Source organism: Rhinopithecus roxellana, chromosome 15 (genome assembly GCF_007565055.1).
Source record: "Rhinopithecus roxellana isolate Shanxi Qingling chromosome 15, ASM756505v1, whole genome shotgun sequence".
In the NCBI taxonomy this organism is placed as follows: Eukaryota; Metazoa; Chordata; class Mammalia; order Primates; family Cercopithecidae; genus Rhinopithecus; species Rhinopithecus roxellana.
The window spans coordinates 120,234,863-120,252,744 of record NC_044563.1 but is presented as its reverse complement, the minus strand read 5'-3'; the positions used below and the strand labels follow the sequence as shown (position 1 = coordinate 120,252,744).

At 38.8% G+C, this 17,882-nt stretch overlaps 1 protein-coding gene across 2 annotated transcripts in view; it reads left to right on the top strand.

Annotated features, from left to right (window-relative positions):
* Nucleotides 1-17,882, top strand: part of PDGFD (platelet derived growth factor D) — a 263,094-nt gene that overhangs the window by 167,674 nt on the left and 77,538 nt on the right. The window contains exons 2-3 of one of the 2 annotated variants that reach the window (XM_030918794.1): nt 2,790-2,976; nt 6,811-6,991. In XM_030918794.1, coding sequence (XP_030774654.1) covers nt 2,790-2,976; nt 6,811-6,991 — 368 coding nt within the window. Of the gene's footprint in view, nt 1-2,771; nt 2,977-6,810; nt 6,992-17,882 lie in introns of both variants that reach the window. The other variant, XM_010354689.2, reaches the window with a different exon arrangement.

Below are 17,882 nucleotides of genomic sequence, written 5' to 3'. Positions count from 1 at the left end.
GAAACTTACAATCACAGCAAAAAGTGAAGGGGGAGCAAGGCACCTTTTACATGGCAGCAGGAGGCAGGGGTTGCGGGGAACTGCCACACTTTTAAGCCATCAGATTTCATGAGAATTCACTCATTATCACGAGAACAGCATGGGGGAACCACCCCATGATCCAGTCATCTCCCACCAGGTCCCTCCCCTGACATGTGAGGATTACAATTAGAGATGAGATTTGGGTGGGGACACAGAGCCAAACCATATGAAGACCCATTGCCTAAAAGCCCCTTAGCAGACACCAGTTTTCACAGCTGAACTTTTATCAAAGGAAGAGAAAAGACTCAATGAGCAGAAATGATTTTCGGCTCCTAGGAAGTTGTCTGCTTGCTGTGCTTGTTGGAAGTGCTGCCATGACTGCAGGCCACTGCCTTCATCTGAAGGCAGGGAGTGGGGACATCTCTCAACTACCCATTGCTTTTCCTACAACTCTCTCCCACACAAAGTCTAGCTTGAACAAGCTGCAACACGTTAACATTAAATGAGTCCCAAAAAAGTTTAAATTCCCATATGCAAAATCACTTGCAAAAGAGACTTTTGTACTTCACATGCCAATTCTTATCCTCTTTGTCTTATTTTTGGAAGCTCTAACAGCCACCCTCAGAAACCCTACCTTACAGTGGTTTCCACCAGGAAGCATAGCTTCCCTGACCAGGCTCACTGAATTATAGTCCCTCAAAGTAAACTCTCTGCAGGAGAACATAAATAGACTGTGGCTGGAGGTCTGTTTATGGTGGGGCCTAAAAAGCCAAAATCCAAAATGCAACGAACTCTGAATATTGAGAGAGATGAAAAGGGGATCCACTGCATGATGCAATTCTGATGAAAACTACCCAGAGTTAGGCCAAATTTCACAGGTTAAAATTACAAGCACCACAATATGGTACTCACTTCAGACATCAACTGCAAGTTTGGGGGACCCCAGCTCACTTGCACTTCTGACCATTTGGGTATAAATTTGGGAGTCCCTATAAGCCCCCAGGTTTGATATTTGCTAAAACAGCTCACAGAATTCAGAAAAGCACTATACTTACAATTAAAGTCCTCCTATAAAGGATATAAATTAGGACCAGCCAAATAAAGAAGCACATAGGGTAAGGTCTGAGAGGGTCTCAAGCATGAAACTTCTGTGTCCTCAGGACACATCAGCCTCCTGGTACATCAATGTGTATCCCCATCTAGGAAACTTACCCAAGTCTTGGTGTCTAGAGTTTTCATTGGAGTTTCATTATGCAGTCATGATTGACGGAATTATTATCAACATAAGTGGACTCAATCTTCAATCCGTCTTTCATCCCCAGAGGCTGGGAGAGAGATCAGGTTAAATGTCATAATGGCTCCAATCCCTAACCCTTAATCACATGGTTGGTACATCTGGCATGGCTAACCCCCATCCTGAAGCTATCTGCGGGCCCACAGTGAGTCACTTCATTAGCATAAATTCAGACGTGGTCCTAGGGGCCACATCATGGATAACAAAAATATTTCTATCACATGAAAAATTTCAAGGGTTTGAAAACTCTCTTCCAAGAACCCAGAACAAAAACCAGATAAATTCTTTTTATCTGGCTAATGACATAGAGAAAATACAATAAGAATTGGACCTATTTTAAGTCTTAGAAAACCCAAGACACAAAATTATGATTTTTGGTGGTAGAAGGAAGAACTATTTGAAATTATTTGCTGATTTTAATCCATACTAAAAGAACTGTAGTTCTGAGATTGTTGTTAGTCTTTGCTTGTCAAGAATGATATTAAGAGAGCACCCAAAGTACAAAGTTGTACATCAAGGGTGGATTTGTGAAGAATTCAGGGAGGTGGGGGATACTAGAAGAAAGATGTGTTGTTGGTTTAACCAGAAGGTTACCCATCGAAAAATGTCATTTGAATATAAAATAAAGGGTCATTAAACATCACTGGAGTCTTTTCTTTTGTTTTTCATTTATTCATTCACTTAGCAGTCTTTATTGAGTATCTCAGATGCTAGTCACTGGACATAGATTGCTATACCATCGGTGTAAGAAAAAAAGTTCATTTATTTGCATTTCATGGAAGAAGAGAAGGATGAACTATTTGAAATTATCTGGTGATTTTTTTTTTTTTTTTTTTTTTTTTTTTTTTTAAGATGGAATCTCACTCTGTCGCCAGGCTGGAGTGCAGTGGCACGATCTCAGCTCACTGCAACCTCTGCCTCCCGGGTTCAAGCGATTTTCCTGCCTCAGCCTCCCAAGTAGCTGGGATTACAGCCAGGTGCCAACACACCCAGCTAATTTTTGCATTTTTAATAGAGATGGGATTTCACCATTTTGGCCAGGATAGTCCGAAACTCCTGTCCTCATGATCCACCTGCCTCAGCCTCCCAAAGTGCTGAGATTACAGGCGTGAGCCACCGCATCCAGCCTATTTGCTGATTTTAATTGCAATCTAAATGAACCTGAATTCTGAGATGGTTGTTAGTTTTTGCTTGTCAAGAATGATGTTAAGAAACCCTACCCTCCAAGTATAAGGTATTAGGCATCAAGTCTATATTTGTGAGGAATTTGGGGAGGTAAAGAATAATAGAAGAAAGATACGTTGTTTGTTTAACCAGAGGCTACCATTTAGACTTAATGTTTCAAGCAAAATTAAGAAGTGTTTTGAAATATGACGTGTTGTAAACTGTTCTCTTTTTTTTACTTTCCTGTAATTGGAGCAACATACTAATTTCTACAAGTTGTGACTACTAACAGAGAGCAATCACCTCACAGACTTGTACCGAAGAGATGAGACCATCCAGGTGAAAGGAAACGGCTTCGTGCAGAGTCCTCGGTTCCCGAACAGCTACCCCAGGAACCTGCTCCTGACATGGCGGCTCCACTCTCAGGAGAATACAAGGATACAGCTAGTGTTTGACAATCAGTTTGGATTAGAGGAAGCAGAAAATGATATCTGTAGGTAAGTCAGAAAAAAAAATTTTTAGGGTACTATTTCAAGGTAAAAAAAAAAAAAAGATGAATTTAAAACATCGCATCAAACTTTCCTTTTGAGCCTTTTAAACAGACCCAACATGTGTCACTTCTTTTTCAAAAAGCCTTTATGTCAACCCTAACAGACAAGATAGCATAGACTGCTGAGGCAGAGGGCCAAATAACCTGGCAGGACTCACAGAAACTCACTTGTGCAACTGTCAGGACTGTGTGACCTCCAAAGAAGGGTGAAACCTGGAGGTCCTCTCCTTTTCCAGGCACAGAACGGCATTTGTGCACAGGTATCCAGCATCCCATGTTACCGGCAACTGCATCATGTGACTCTGGTCAAAGCCTGCCATGCACTTAGGCAACATAAACCCCCGCCCAGCTCCGGCTGACCCAGGCCTTCCTAACCATAATGAATTACGCCAGAACTGGGAGATGATGGTTGGGGAACCTATCAGGGCCTGACCCCAAATTCATATTGTGAAGGCCTCAGATATGGGTGGAGAGGAAGAGAAAGCCCATCCCAGATTCCTTGTGTTCCTCAGAAGGGTCTGTTTCTTGCAGCTTCTGGGTCACAAGTAGAAGATGAAAGCTGTGTCCGATAATCTTCTCCCTTCTTAGCTTCGTTATCAAAGAAAGCCTGGGCTGTTGTTCTTTGAATGTCCGCTCACAACATTTTACTCACTTAATTAGCATGTATAAGACTTGAGGAAGATTTTTTTTTCTTTTTTTGTACTTTACTGCACACACGTGTTCTGCATTGCCAATGAACTACTGAACTGGTAAATCCTTTCAGCAGGTTTATTTTCCTTTGAATAATAAAAAGAGGTGCCTCAAATTTGGTTGTCCTCTGTTGCATGTTTATTATGCTGACAGCTTTTATTATGTTGCTATTTTGCTGAGAATAACAGCAGTGACTATTACTTTCTAGGACCATAGAGGGTAATGTATGCCAGAAAGCAGAGATGAATACATTAAGGAAGAGCCAGTTAATATTTACAAAGAGAATAAACTAATGCTGATCTTCTGTCTTTTCAACCTTGAAAAAACAGAACTAATATTCTGTGCCTAAAAAATCATGGGGAAAAAAAAAACGCTATTAAAAGATTATTAAAGGTGATGACTTGGAGGGTACCATGATCTGTTTCTGCCCGTAGAACGCTTCCAATACCAAATCTGTGAGGTGAGGGTTTTTTCCCACAGTAGTTAATTCTCCGACACCAGCTTGTATTGTCCTGTTCAATTCAGTTCAGACACTACCTGGAATCAGCGTCAGATCCCACAAGTTAAGGCTCAGTCCCACGAGACTGCCTCCACGTTCTATGTCAGTTGCAGCTTCCAGGGTTCTCTCCTACTTCTGATAAACCAGCTATAAACAGGGGTTCCAAAACCCTCTTCTTGGGTTGAATAATTTGCTAGAACAACTCACAAAACTCAAGGAAACAGTTTCCTTGCTATTACCAGTTTATTATAGAGAATGCAACTCATGAACAGCCAAATGAAAGAGATACATAGGCAAGATGTATGTAAAGAGTGTCTTCTCTGGGTTTGCAACCTTCCAAACACCTTGATGTATTCACCAGCCTGGAAGGATATTGATGGAAGTTTCATGTGAAGGCATGATTAATTAAATCGTTGGTGGTTGAACTCCATCTCCAGGGCCCTCTCCCTCCCCAAATGTCTAGGGGTGGAGCCAAAATTTACAGCTCTCTAATCATGTCTTGTTCTTTCTGGTGACAAGCCTCCATTCTGAAACTATCTAGGGCCTTCCAACAGGTACTTCCAAAAGGCAATGAATTTATTCATTAGGATAAATTATGGTATCATTGGAAGGGGGCTTATTATGGATAACAAAAGATACTCCTCTAACCCCAGCACTCAGAAATTCCAAGAATTTTAGGAGCCTGTGCCAGGAACAAAGACCAAGTATATATATTTCTTATTATCACGATATCATAGAAGGGAAGCCAGGTCTCCACTACTGACCTGGAGTTTTGATCCTAGCAGTGAGCCCTTTTGACATCCTAGCCGTGAAAATAAGAGAGGAAGAGTCAGGATGGTTTCCTTTCTGAACCATTCACCAAATCTAGTTGCTCCTCAGAATTTATGGAAGGATGTAGAAGAATAGCAAGTAGAAAAGAGGAGAGAAAGACGGGAAAGAGACAGCCCAGAGACCTGTCTCAGAACCCTCTCTAAGAGATAAAACAGCCCTCTCTTGACTTCAGATTCAGAGTTAAAGTTACACTGATGTGTTCTTTAAACAAAAGTGACCTGTGGTGTTATTAAAAGTTTCAAGAATACTCATGCTTTGTGCAGCAAATATGATTTACATGTATTGTATACAAAATGAAATGGAATTGATTTCCTACCATCTGTTCCAAAGCCTCCTTAATGTTTACATTATAATATTTTATTCCTTGAATAATGATACTTTGTTAGTGCTTTTTACCTTCCAAGCACTATACAAACATTAAGTAATTAATTTACACAGCACCCAAGAGATATGGAGCTGGTAAAATTATATAAGCCTTCTTATTTTATCCGTAAGGAAACTGAGGCAATGGACATAAGGGCCTTGTAAATCACCGTTAGAGAAACTTAGTCACAATATCATTATTTTTTACTTTCTTTTTAGATTACCTTGCCCAATCCAGCAGAGCTCTGAGGTGCATGAGTAAGACCAGGAAAGCCATATTGGTTTCTCTATGTATTCAGAAATAATGTTTCTTATGATGATTCCTTCTGATGATTGTGACAGAAAACTGTAATATGGATGTGAGACTTCTGCCACTGTTCACACTGAATGCCCATCATTTGCCTGTGACCTCAGCATCTGAAGTCACTGTGGAAAAGGTAGAGTGTAGGAGCGAGATACTGATGACCAAAACTGAAAGAAATAGTTCAGCTTATCAAGTAGAATGTTCCAACATCTTAGGGGGCTGAAAGTAGAATAAGTACTCTCTGGAAGATGTAAACTATGTCACTGAGGATCTCCTACTATGTGATAGAATGATGGAACACTCTGGAGGTGCTTCGAAGACCAAATGCTCACAAGGATAACTAAAGAGGCTTTTGCTGACTTCTTCAATCCCAGGATTCTAGTTTCTCCGACCAATGCCAGAGGTGAACTTATGGTCTTAAGCTCATTCACATGTTGGTTTAACCAGCCCAGATTTTTCTGATATTGGTTAGCACACATCTCTCCTTAAAGTTACACACTTTCCCTTATGATAAGTTTCATATTTTATGACATTTCAAAATCTTTATCATTTCAAAAGATAATTTGCAAAAAGAGAATATAGCAAATCATGTGTTTATCCATTAATTTTCTGTAATGGCATTACTGATTTTGTAAGCTATATAGATGTAGATCATTTACTTTCTCAAGAAAGCACCGAATGCGGTAAATTAATTCAGAGTGGGTATTTGTTTTAAAAACTTTATATAGTTAATATTTGGGCATATAACTGGAGTTACATCTCCTAAAATATGCCAACAATTACAGATATTAGTTTTTCCAAGAAAACTTTTTAAAGCCGCATGCTCAGAAAGTGACCCATTTTGATTATCAAAGATTTAGGAACAGTCATGACTAAATGTATGTAAAGGTTTTCTCAGAATAGATTACTGAAGTTTGAATTTGTAAACCTAATACAAAAACCAGTTTTCCTTTTAACATTTCTGTACATTGTAATTTTCATTTCAGATTGTGGTCATGAAAAATCACATATTCTAGTTTTAATTTCTCAGTGAAAGTATGAATTTCAAAATATACTTTAATCAAAACATGTTCATTATGTCCAATTGATTCTAGGTATGATTTTGTGGAAGTTGAAGATATATCCGAAACCAGTACCATTATTAGAGGACGATGGTGTGGACACAAGGAAGTTCCTCCAAGGATAAAATCAAGAACAAACCAAATTAAAATCACATTCAAGTCCGATGACTACTTTGTGGCTAAACCTGGATTCAAGATTTATTATTCTTTGGTGGTGAGTACTTAACCACTTTATGATTAAGAGCCGACACTGGTTTCATGAAGTATAGAGATCAATTTTCTATGATCAAATTCAGTGAGGGTGAGTGAACTTTATGAATTGCTTATAACATGGTTTGTTCCTACCTTATGGTCAAAATGTTAAAATCCTTGTTAGTAAGAAGTACCATTTTGGATCTATTAAGTCAACCTTTGGGCCATGCATTTTGAAAGAGAGCATAGTAAATAGAAAAAGGGAAATCGTTTAGAATAAAGCAGATACTAAATTGACTTTTGATTCAACTGAGGCAAGGTAAACATTTAGCCAAATAGAAAGTATGTGAGAGTTAAACAGGTTTTCAGAATTAAAGCTCAAGAAAATAATTTCCTCTTTTGGTTTGAAAATTTGTGTATAAATTCTATTGCAGAAAAAAGTCCTGATGATTATAACTTCAATTATGACCCAGATTTGGGAGGGGTCTGTCTTATAATCATAGAGCCTCAGGGCTCATGAGCATCTGCAAAATCAAAAGGTCCAATACAGGACCCAAAAGTATGAATCCTGTTTGTTAGACTCATGCTTATTTGTAGTCTTTCTTTTCTCTACTCGAACACCTCAGCAGCCATTCTCAACTGTAAATTGTTCTGACTGGTAGAAAATGTTCAACCTTATAATGAGCCAAAATCTACATTGTGAAAATGTTCAACCTTATAATGAGCCAAAATCTACATTGTAGTTAATTGTAGTCGTTGGGTCACCCACAATCATGGGTTACACACAATCTTCTTTACTCATTCATACATTAATAAAACAATAGTAAGTTCCTGTTCTTTGTCAGGCATTCTGGTAGATGTAGTAGATACAAAGGTAAGCAGGACAGACAGGGTCCTTGAACCATCTGGAGCTTAAAGTCAGGTAGAGATGAGAAAAAATTAAAAAGCAGTAACAGGCCAGGTGTGGTGGCTCATTCCTGTAATCCCTACACTTTGGAAGGCTGAGGTGGGAGGATCTCATGAAGCCAGGAATTTAAGACCAGCCTGGGCAACAAAGCAAGACCCTGTCTCAAAACAACAGCAACAACAACAAACAGCAACAACTGAGAGTGCTGCATAATAAGACAGAATAACTGAGTGGTGTCGGTTAGGTCCACAGAGACATTTGGATAATTTTGTCTATACATTAACATAAATATCCCAGAATCCTTCAGTTGTTTGTAGCATATTGCCTTTTGAGATCAATTTTCACTTTCTTTAGGTTTGTCTCTGTCCCTTTTCCAAGTGTGAATGCCAAAATAGAACACAGTACTATAAATGGCATCAGTTTATTGGGTTTTTTTCACTTAAGAATTAAATTTTTAGAAAAGAAAAAAATCTTGCCTTTTAAAAAATCTAATTGTTTTTCTTTGCATTGTAGTGAATTATTAAACACTAAGTGAATTCTACATCAGAACATTGTAAATGAAAAAATAACATGCGGTAACACTGGTTGCAGTTTTAATTTAAAAATAATCCATCAAGCATGATTTACATTATTGCAAACTCATGCAGTTCTGCTCAGCATTAAAATTGAAGTGTGAACCTTTGGTTTCTACATTTATTTGCCTTTTAATATGTTCAGTGATGCATCTGTTCTCAATTGTTCACGGATGGAGCAGGCTTGGCATATTAGAATGGTGATGGATAGGTTTAGAGAAGAATTTTTTTTCCCTTAAAATACCAAGCGCTATTAGTGCTAATGTTTGGTTATGAGTAAGTTGAATGGTCCATAAGTCAGTTAGAAACACCGTAACGCCAACATAATGTCTTTAAGGCAAAACAACCACTTTTGTAGAAAGCAGTAGGAATACAGGTTTAAGGGAGAATCGATACTTTTGTTTGATGTGTTTTGGGTTATGGTATAGCCTCATAACTCATTTGTTGGTCAGTTTTAAGTGGAATATTGGACTGCCTCTATAGTTTGGATGTAAACTGTTTGGCATCGCTCCCCTGACTTATTTACCTCCACCAGTACTTTCAATTGGTGTTTTTTCTTTTTTGAAATGATATTACAACACTCTTGTGTATTTTTCTACTGGCCTGTTGGTCTGTGTCCATTGAAAATAGCTGCAGACTCTTTCTCCTCCTAATAGGCTTCTGGCCTTAAATATGGTCCACTAAAGCCAAAGTGTTTTGGCAAACAAATTTTAAGGGATAGAATGAGCTTAACCTCCAGGTATGCAGAGACTCTAGATCGTGTGGCTTTTTGACAAAACTCTTCTGTTTGATTCTTGGCTCAGCAAGGATAGATCACATATGGCTTGACCACTGTACTGGGAAGATCACTTTATTCATGTTTAAATTTTACTCAGAGGGGCTTTAAAACAGGGTTTATAAACTTAAGAGACCAGGCTTCAAACTGGAAGTAGGCCAGGTGTAAATTAATAGGGAGACAGTGGGATTAAAAATGGCAATCCCTCTTCAAGTGTGTTTAATACATTTTAGAATGCTAAACATATTTAGGAGCTAGAGTCAGCTGTTTTGCAACCCCTACTTTAAGGAATACTAGGTGCAAGAGAAATAAGAGCCTTAAGAATAGTTCGTGGCCAGGTGTGGTGGCGAAGACTTATAATCCTAGCATTTTGGGAGGCCGAGGCAGGAGGACCACTTGAGCCCAGAAATTTAAGTCCAGCCTGGGCAACATAGTGAGACTGTGTCTACAAAAAGTGGAAAAAAAAAAAAAAAAAAAAAAAAAGGCCAGGCATGATGGCAAATGCCTGTAATCTCACCTACTCCAGAGGCTGAAGCCGGAGGATTGTGTGAGGCCAGAAGGTCAAGGCTGCAGTGAGCTGTGATGCCACCACTGCACTCCAGCCTGTGTGAGAGTGAGACTCTGTCAAAAAAAAAAAAAACCAGCACATGAGGAGTCAAGGTGCTCTTGGAAAATGCAGAGTAGCTGTTAGGATAGGTCATAGATCAAGATCACCACCCTTCTCATCTCTACCTCTCTACCTGCATACCTCCCATGGAACATCTCTGCTCTTCTTGCCTCAGGGACTCTCCAGGTGTACCTGGACATTCCCTGAAGCTGTAAGTAGTAGGTATCCAGGACTGCAAGAGCCTATTACACTGGAATCACATCTAGAAGTTTCATGTTCATAATGTTTTTGGAAAAGTGCAACGTACATTTTTAGTCAGTTTTTTTACTCTAGCAAACTGTGGAGACTAATGGATAACATCAAGATAACTTATTTTTGGTTGGGAATGATGCTTATATCACAGTGTTGTTTGATGTGTGGAATTCCATCTTCTACCTTCTTTTAGCGCCCTATCACGGTGCTCTCCCAGGGCATGGCAGCATAGCCATATGGGACCAGTGCCTTACTGTAAAGCATACCTTAGATTGAAGGCAGGATTCACCAGTTAGGAATGGTGCAATATTGAACAGCTTTCTTATCCTTTGCTTTTATATCTTTTAAATGGAGGTAATAATTGGAATTGGTATAAAATTTTAAAATGATAACAATTACTTAGCACAATGCCTAGGATATATTAAGTGCTCAGTAAATGATGACAATAATTCTACCTTTTACCATCACAAATTATTTATATATCTGTCTCCTCCAGATACATGCTTATCTGCTTGTTGAGATACACACTTAGGATGTGTGTTTGTTGAAATGACCCTTTCTTGAGAAAATATGATTCATAAAAGTTGTCTGATTTCATTTTCTTACTCTCCTATTCAGCCTTCTTTTCTGATTTTACCCCATTAAAGATAACAGATACTTTCAGAAAGCATAATTAAGCAGAATGGATAATGTTGTCAAATATTTGGTAGCGAGATGTGATTATCTAAATAAATAAGGATCTCCTGCCACAAATCTACTTTGTTGGAGAACAAATGAATGGTTGGATGGTTAGGAATCTTTTTGAGAAGACTACTAAGTAGATTATTGGAAAGGTGTTTAATTACAAGGCTCCCAGTAGATGACGTACAGAGAACTGAACAAACAAGGGTATGAATTTCAACTCTGCTGCATACTGACTAATGGCCCAGTTTCCTCATCTGTAAAATGGTGATAATACTGCATGACATTAGGTTGTTTTGAGGATTAAATTAGATAACTTTTATAAACCACTTTGCCTGGAACTTATTAATTACTCAACTGTCTGTGGCTATTATTGTTATTATTATCACTGGCCTTATTATTAATATATCAGGTAACAGACAATCCTGTATAAATAGCCCACTTGCGTGTGTGTGTGTGTTAAAGTAAGGTACATTTTTTAAAATTCAAAAATAAAAAGTCAAATCATTTGAAAGCTTGGAAAGCTACTCAAAAACTTTATTGTTTTGTTAATGAAATCTTTATTTTATACATTGAAATTTGCTAATACCCATTATAACACTTTCTAAAATAAAAATCTGTTTTGTCATATCAGTTGCTTAGCTGTGTCTATCTCGGTAGTTAATTAAAGTGATGCTGTTATTTCCATTGGGAATGAAACTCAAATGAAGAATAGTTTTACATAAAAATGATTATTTAAAATAGAAAAAGAAGAAAAGGAAGAAGATGGAGAAGAGGAGGAGGAGAAGGAAGAGAGGAGAACAGCCCAGGAGTTGAAAAAGATAAGATTCTCAATTATAATAACTTTTGCAGACTCGAATTTTGCTCACCTAAAATTTACCAGCTGGTGAAACAAAAGCAGTATTATCAACAGCAAAATAAAGGTGAGCAATTCATCCTTATCCTCCTAAGCTGAATTCTTAAACAAAGCTAGAGAGTAAAGGAACTCAGTCGCTTTACAAAGTGTGGAAATGTCATCTTTACTTGCACATCCAGATAAAATCATTGACCATTCTGAACACCCATGATATTTTGGGCACTTCAGCCAGGACTATATCTACATACCCAAGGATTGTCAGAGTGAGGGCAGTAATCCCTACAGCAGATTCTGTTTACCTCAGTTTCTTTCCCTCAAATATATCCCACTGGAGATTTTGGAGCTGCAAGAGCTGCAATAGTTTCATATATGCCTACTGTAAGCTAGACAAGGCATGTCCATGTCCTGGAGATACAGCCGTGAGGAAGACAGGCAGAACCTCTGCTGTCAGGAACACGCATAGCAGTAGGAGGAAACAGATAATAAGCATATAAGTAGAGAAGTGCATGCATACACAGAAACATAGACATTTGAACCTCAATAAAAGCAGATAAAAGAAAATAGTGTGTTGGAGAGTGACTAGTATGGAGCCCATTCCAGCTAGGGAGTCAAGGATGATCTGTGGATGTAAAATTTCAATGGAGACCTGAAATATTAGGAGGCAGTGATGCAAAGTTGTAGAAGAAGAGTGCACTAAGCAAAAGGAGAGCAAATGCTAAGACCCTAAAACAGAAAAGAGAAGGCACCTTTCCCTTGGTAGTGATGATTTTCTGCATTCAGGCTGCTGAAAGGAAGCAAAGACAAGAGAGGGAAGCAGCCCAGTAGGTCACTCCTCTCTCAGTCAAAGGTGAGAAAGGTTTCTTATCTTTATCTCAGACCATCGTCTTGTGGATATCTCTCAAGTCTTTCAGTACTTAGATGGGATAAGGTAGCTAAAACCAGAGGGTTGGCTAAGATGAGTTGCTACAAAAGCATCCATAAGACTGGAAACAAAGATAATCCAAAGGGTTAGATACTAGTATTAATCTTTTTATTATTATTATTATTCTATAGCATATTTATCATTATTATTATCATCATCAGGACTGTCCCACCAAATTATAATTTTTATAGGGGAAGGAACCTTGTATGTTTTGTTTATCAGAGTGCATGGCATATAAAAGGTGTTCAATAAAAAGTCTGTTCAAAAATGCGCTGAAACACATGCATAACTAGAAAGAGCCAAACAATATTATAATGGGACTTCATTTCACCTCACGTTCTGTGTGCTCTCATTCCTTCTTACCTACCTGTTCCTCTTCTGCTCCCCAACCCCTGAAGAGCCCAATTTTCCCTTTATTCCCCTCACCCATTACATTTCCTTGTAGACCGAGCCATACATATCCTTTGTCAAATTTCCCTTTGCTTCAGGATTGTATTAAATTTTATTCTTCACTGTCCCATGAACTCTATTAAAGTTCTCATTATGTACTGCATTTACGATCTGTCTGTGTGGACAGAAAGCAATCCAGGGACGTGGTCAGGGTCAGACAGGAGGATAGCAGAGCAAGAGGGACAAAAATGTATGTACCAGAACCCCTGGGTGAATGCTGTTGTCCTGGGCTGGAAAGCCTAGGGCCCAGAGAAAATGAAGGCACTTCAGTGATGCTGGCTGAAGCACGCACTCTTTAAGAACAGATTCTCGCTGTCACAGGATGTTATAGGCAGGGTCAGATACGTGTTCTTATTTACTATTTCACAAATACTCTAAAATTTCACCAATTACAGAGATCATTTTGATGGACTAATGTTCTCTTTGGGAAGGTTATGTTAATCAAATTGTTTTCCTAAAACCTAAAAAGAGTACATATGAGAACTTTAGTAGAGTTCATGGGACAGTGAAGAATAAAATTTGATATAATCCTGAAGCAAAGGCAAGTTTAACAAAGAATATGGCTGGGTCTCTAAGCAAATGGTAATGGGTGAGGGGAATAAAGGGAAAATTGGACTCTTCAGGGGTTGGAAAGCAGAAGAGGAACAGGTAGGTAAGAAGGAATGGGAGGAAACAGAAAGTGAGGTGAAATGAAGTCCTATAATAATATTGTTTGGCTCTTTCTAGCCATGCATCTATTTCAATGCCTTTTTGAACAGACTTTTTATTGAGCACCTTTTATTTGCCATGCACTATTATAAACAAAACATACAAGGTTCCTTCCCCTATAGAAATTATAATTTGGTGAGACAGTCCTGATGATGATAATAATGTTAAATATACTAAAAATAATAATAAGATTAATAATACTACCTAATCTTTTTTGATTACTTTGAGGATTTCAAAGTATGAGGCATTGTATGTGAAGTGCTTAATACAATGACTGGCATGTTGTAAATATTCTGTTGCTGTTAAGTCTTGCATGAATGCATCTCCATGAAGCGTGGATTAGGGAAAATATAGAATTTAAAGCTGCATCATCTTAGACATCTAATACTTATGCTAATCCTGTTATTTTACAAGTGACTCAATAAACACAGGTTAGGTAACTTTACAAATGAGTCAGTGAAAACACAGAGATTAGGAACATGCCTGTGGTCACAGAGCTCAAACATATGTGCTGCTATCCCTGAGATATGAAAGCTGTGGACCCACTCCACAGAAAAATAAATATATCCAAAGTTGTGCATAAAGTTGCAGGGAGGCCCCTGAATCTCATCCATAACATACTGTGCATGTGTACCCACAGATGTGGTTAAGCACCCCACTCTTGCTGCCTTTGCAAGTTATCTGACTTTGAGACTGTTGTTTTGCATGTTGACTAGTCCTGACACAAGCAGTGTTTGAAATAATACTTTACTGCTGTAATTTTCCTCATAAACCCTGGTCACTGATCATACGAGCAGATGACTCCCCGATGTGCTGAGTAAACACATTTCCAGCTTTGAGAGGGATGCTGTGTAATGTCACTTGAAAAGTTCAGTATCCTGTTTATCTAGTATCTAATTATATGGGCATGCAATAAGTAAACTTTAATCCTTGAAAACCAGAAAACTGTAGTGATTTTTAGATAAATGTGCCTCTTTATATGCATATAACCTTTTCTGTATATCTGTGGTCTTTGGTGTACTAATATTTTGATAGATGAAGAAAATAAGGAAAACAAAGTAGGAAAAAGCTATTCAAGCTATTTGAGAAAATGGCCTGCATATTTAAGATATGTCAACAACAAAGCAGTGTTACTTAGAGAGTGATGAAGTGAAACCTTGGTATTAAAAAAAAATGTCTCCACCTATTCACTTATAAATTCAACAAATATGTCTGAAGACTTACTGTGGATAATAAGAAAATGATAGTCCTGAGGGAGAGAAAGGTGCACAATTAATAAGGCAGGGTGAATTGCAGTGATAAAATGTGCATGGAGTATTTGGGGCACACAAGAAATAGGGGCATTTAACCTCACAAAGGAGAGAATTGCTGGGCTGTGTTAGGGAGGCAACAACATCCCAGGAAGAGGGCGTTGCCTGCATAAAGGCCTGGAAAAGCAAGGCATTTCAGAGTATCCCGATGAGTTAATTCAGAGCGTTGCAGGTAAGGGTGCTAATCACTTACTAGCCTTTCTTTATTTTAGCTAATAGGCAAAAGATACAAGAAGCCAAAAGGACTCAAAAGTAGCAGTTTCATTAATATGAGTCCAAGAAACACTAAAGCTCAAGTCTTTCTAGTAAAACTAGAATGGAGAACTTGGGTGGAATGAAAAGCCACAGGGTAAGTGTACAACAACTGTGATTCAAATTCAGACTAAAGGATGCTTGGGAGGGCTCAAGGTTGATAAACAGCCATGGGTACACTTACACAGTCTTCCTACTGCATGGAAGATCACAAGTCTGGTTACAAATGGTCATAAATAGTCACAATCAGGTGGGATAGCCAGCAGGGAGTTACGTTGTGCTTAGCCAGGAAGAGGAGGAGAGCCGCGACCTTTCCAAGTGATTGGTCCGAGAAGCAGCAACCCAAGAGAGAAATGGGGTGGGAAAGGAAGGAAGATGGAAGAAGTTGTAACCAGCCAACGGGTTCACCTTGCCCGCTGCTTAGACAGAGCCAATTTATCAAGACAGGGGAATTGCAATAGACAAAGAGCTTAATTCACACAGAGTCAGCTGTATGGAAGACCAGAATTTTATTATTACTCGAATCAGCCTCTCCAAAAACTCAAGGATTGGAGTTTTTAAGGATACATTTGGTTGGGGGGGGGGGGGGGGGGGTGGAAAATGGGGAGTGCTGATTGGTCGGGATGGAGATGAAATTGTAGGGAGTTGAAGCTGTCCTCTTGTGCTCAATCAGTTCCTGATTGGGGGCCATAAGGCCAGATGAACCAGTTTATCGATCTGAGTGGTGCCAGCTGATCCATCCAGTGCAGGTTCTGCAAAATATCTCAAACACTGATCTTAGATTTCACAATAGTGATGTTATCCAGGAGCAGTTTGAGAGGTTGAGAATCTTGCAGCCTCCAGCTGCAGGACTCCTAAACCATAATTTCTAATTTTGTGGCTAATTTCTTAGACCTGTAAAGACAGTTTAGTCCCAGTCAGGAAGGGGGTTTGTCTTGAGAAAGAGCTATTACCGTCTTTGTTTCCTAGTTAAACTAAAAACTAAGCTCCTCCCAAAGTTAGTTGGCCTACACTCAGGAATGAATAAAGTTAAAAGCAAGATGGAATCAGTTAGGTCAGGTCTCTTTCACCATCATAATTTTCTGTTACAATCTTTGCAAAGATGCTTTCCAAGTGATGAAAGGGAAAAATACTTGTTGATGTCTCCATATCGTGGGCCGGGGCAGTAATATGAAAAGAAGAGTTCCCTGCTACAAAAGAGCAAGGGGCTGTGTGCCCATAAAGGGTGGGAGCCCACAGTAAGTTTTATGTTTTAAGTTTTTCAATCAGTTATCTTTGGTAACAGTCCTTGGGAACTCTATTCAACTCTTTTTTTTTTTTTAATTATACTTTAAGTTCTAGGGTACATGTGCATAACGTGCAGGTTTGTTACATATGTATACTTGTGCCATGTTGGTGTGCTGCACCCATCAACTCGTCAGCACCCATCAATTCATCATTTATATCAGGTATAACTCCCAATGCAATCCCTCCCCTCTCCCCACGATAGGCCCCAGTGTGTGATGTTCCCCTTCCCGAGTCCAAGTGATCTCATTGTTCAGTTCCCACCTATGAGTGAGAACATGTGGTGTTTGGTTTTCTGTTCTTGTGATAGTTTGCTAAGAATGATGGTTTCCAGCTGCATCCATGTCACTACAAAGGACGCAAACTCATTCTTTTTTATGGCTGCATAGTATTCCATGGTGTGTATGTGCCACATTTTCTTAATCCAGTCTGTCACAGATAGACATTTGGGTTGATTCCAAGTCTTTGCTATTGTGAATAGTGCTGCAATAAACATACGTGTGCATGTGTCTTTATAGCAGCATGATTTATAATCCTTTGGGTATATACCCAGTAGTGGGATGGCTGGGTCATATGGTACATCTAGTTCTAGATCCTTGAGGAATTGCCATACTGTTTTCCATAATGGTTGAACTAGTTTACAATCCCACCAACAGTGTAAAAGTGTTCCTATTTCTCCACATCCTCTCCAACACCTGTTGTTTCCTGACTTTTTAATGATTGCCATTCTAACTGGTGTGAGATGGTATCTCATTGTGGTTTTGATTTGCATTTCTCTGATGGCGAGTGATGATGAGCATTTTTTCATGTGTCTGTTGGCTGTATGAATGTCTTCTTTTGAGAAATGTCTGTTCATATCCTTTGCCCACTTTTTGATGGGGTTGTTTGTTTTTTTCTTGTATATTTGTTTGAGTTCTTTGTAGATTCTGGATATTAGCCCTTTGTCAGATGAGTAGGTTGCAAAAATTTTCTCCCATTCTGTAGGTTGCCTGTCCCAAATCATGAATGAACTTCCATTCACAATTGCTTCAAAGAGAATAAAATACCTAGGAATCCAACTTACAAGGGATGTAAAGGACCTCTTCAAGGAGAACTACACACCACTGCTCAGTGAAATCAAAGAGGACACAAACAAATGGAAGAACATACCATGCTCATGGATAGGAAGAATCAATATTGTGAAAATGGCCCTACTGCGCAAGGTTATTTATAGATTCAATGCCTTCCCCATCAAGCTACCAATGAGTTTCTTCACAGAATTGGAAAAAACTGCTTTAAAGTTCATATGGAACCAAAAAAGAGCCTGCATTGCCAAGACAATCCTAAGTCAAAAGGAC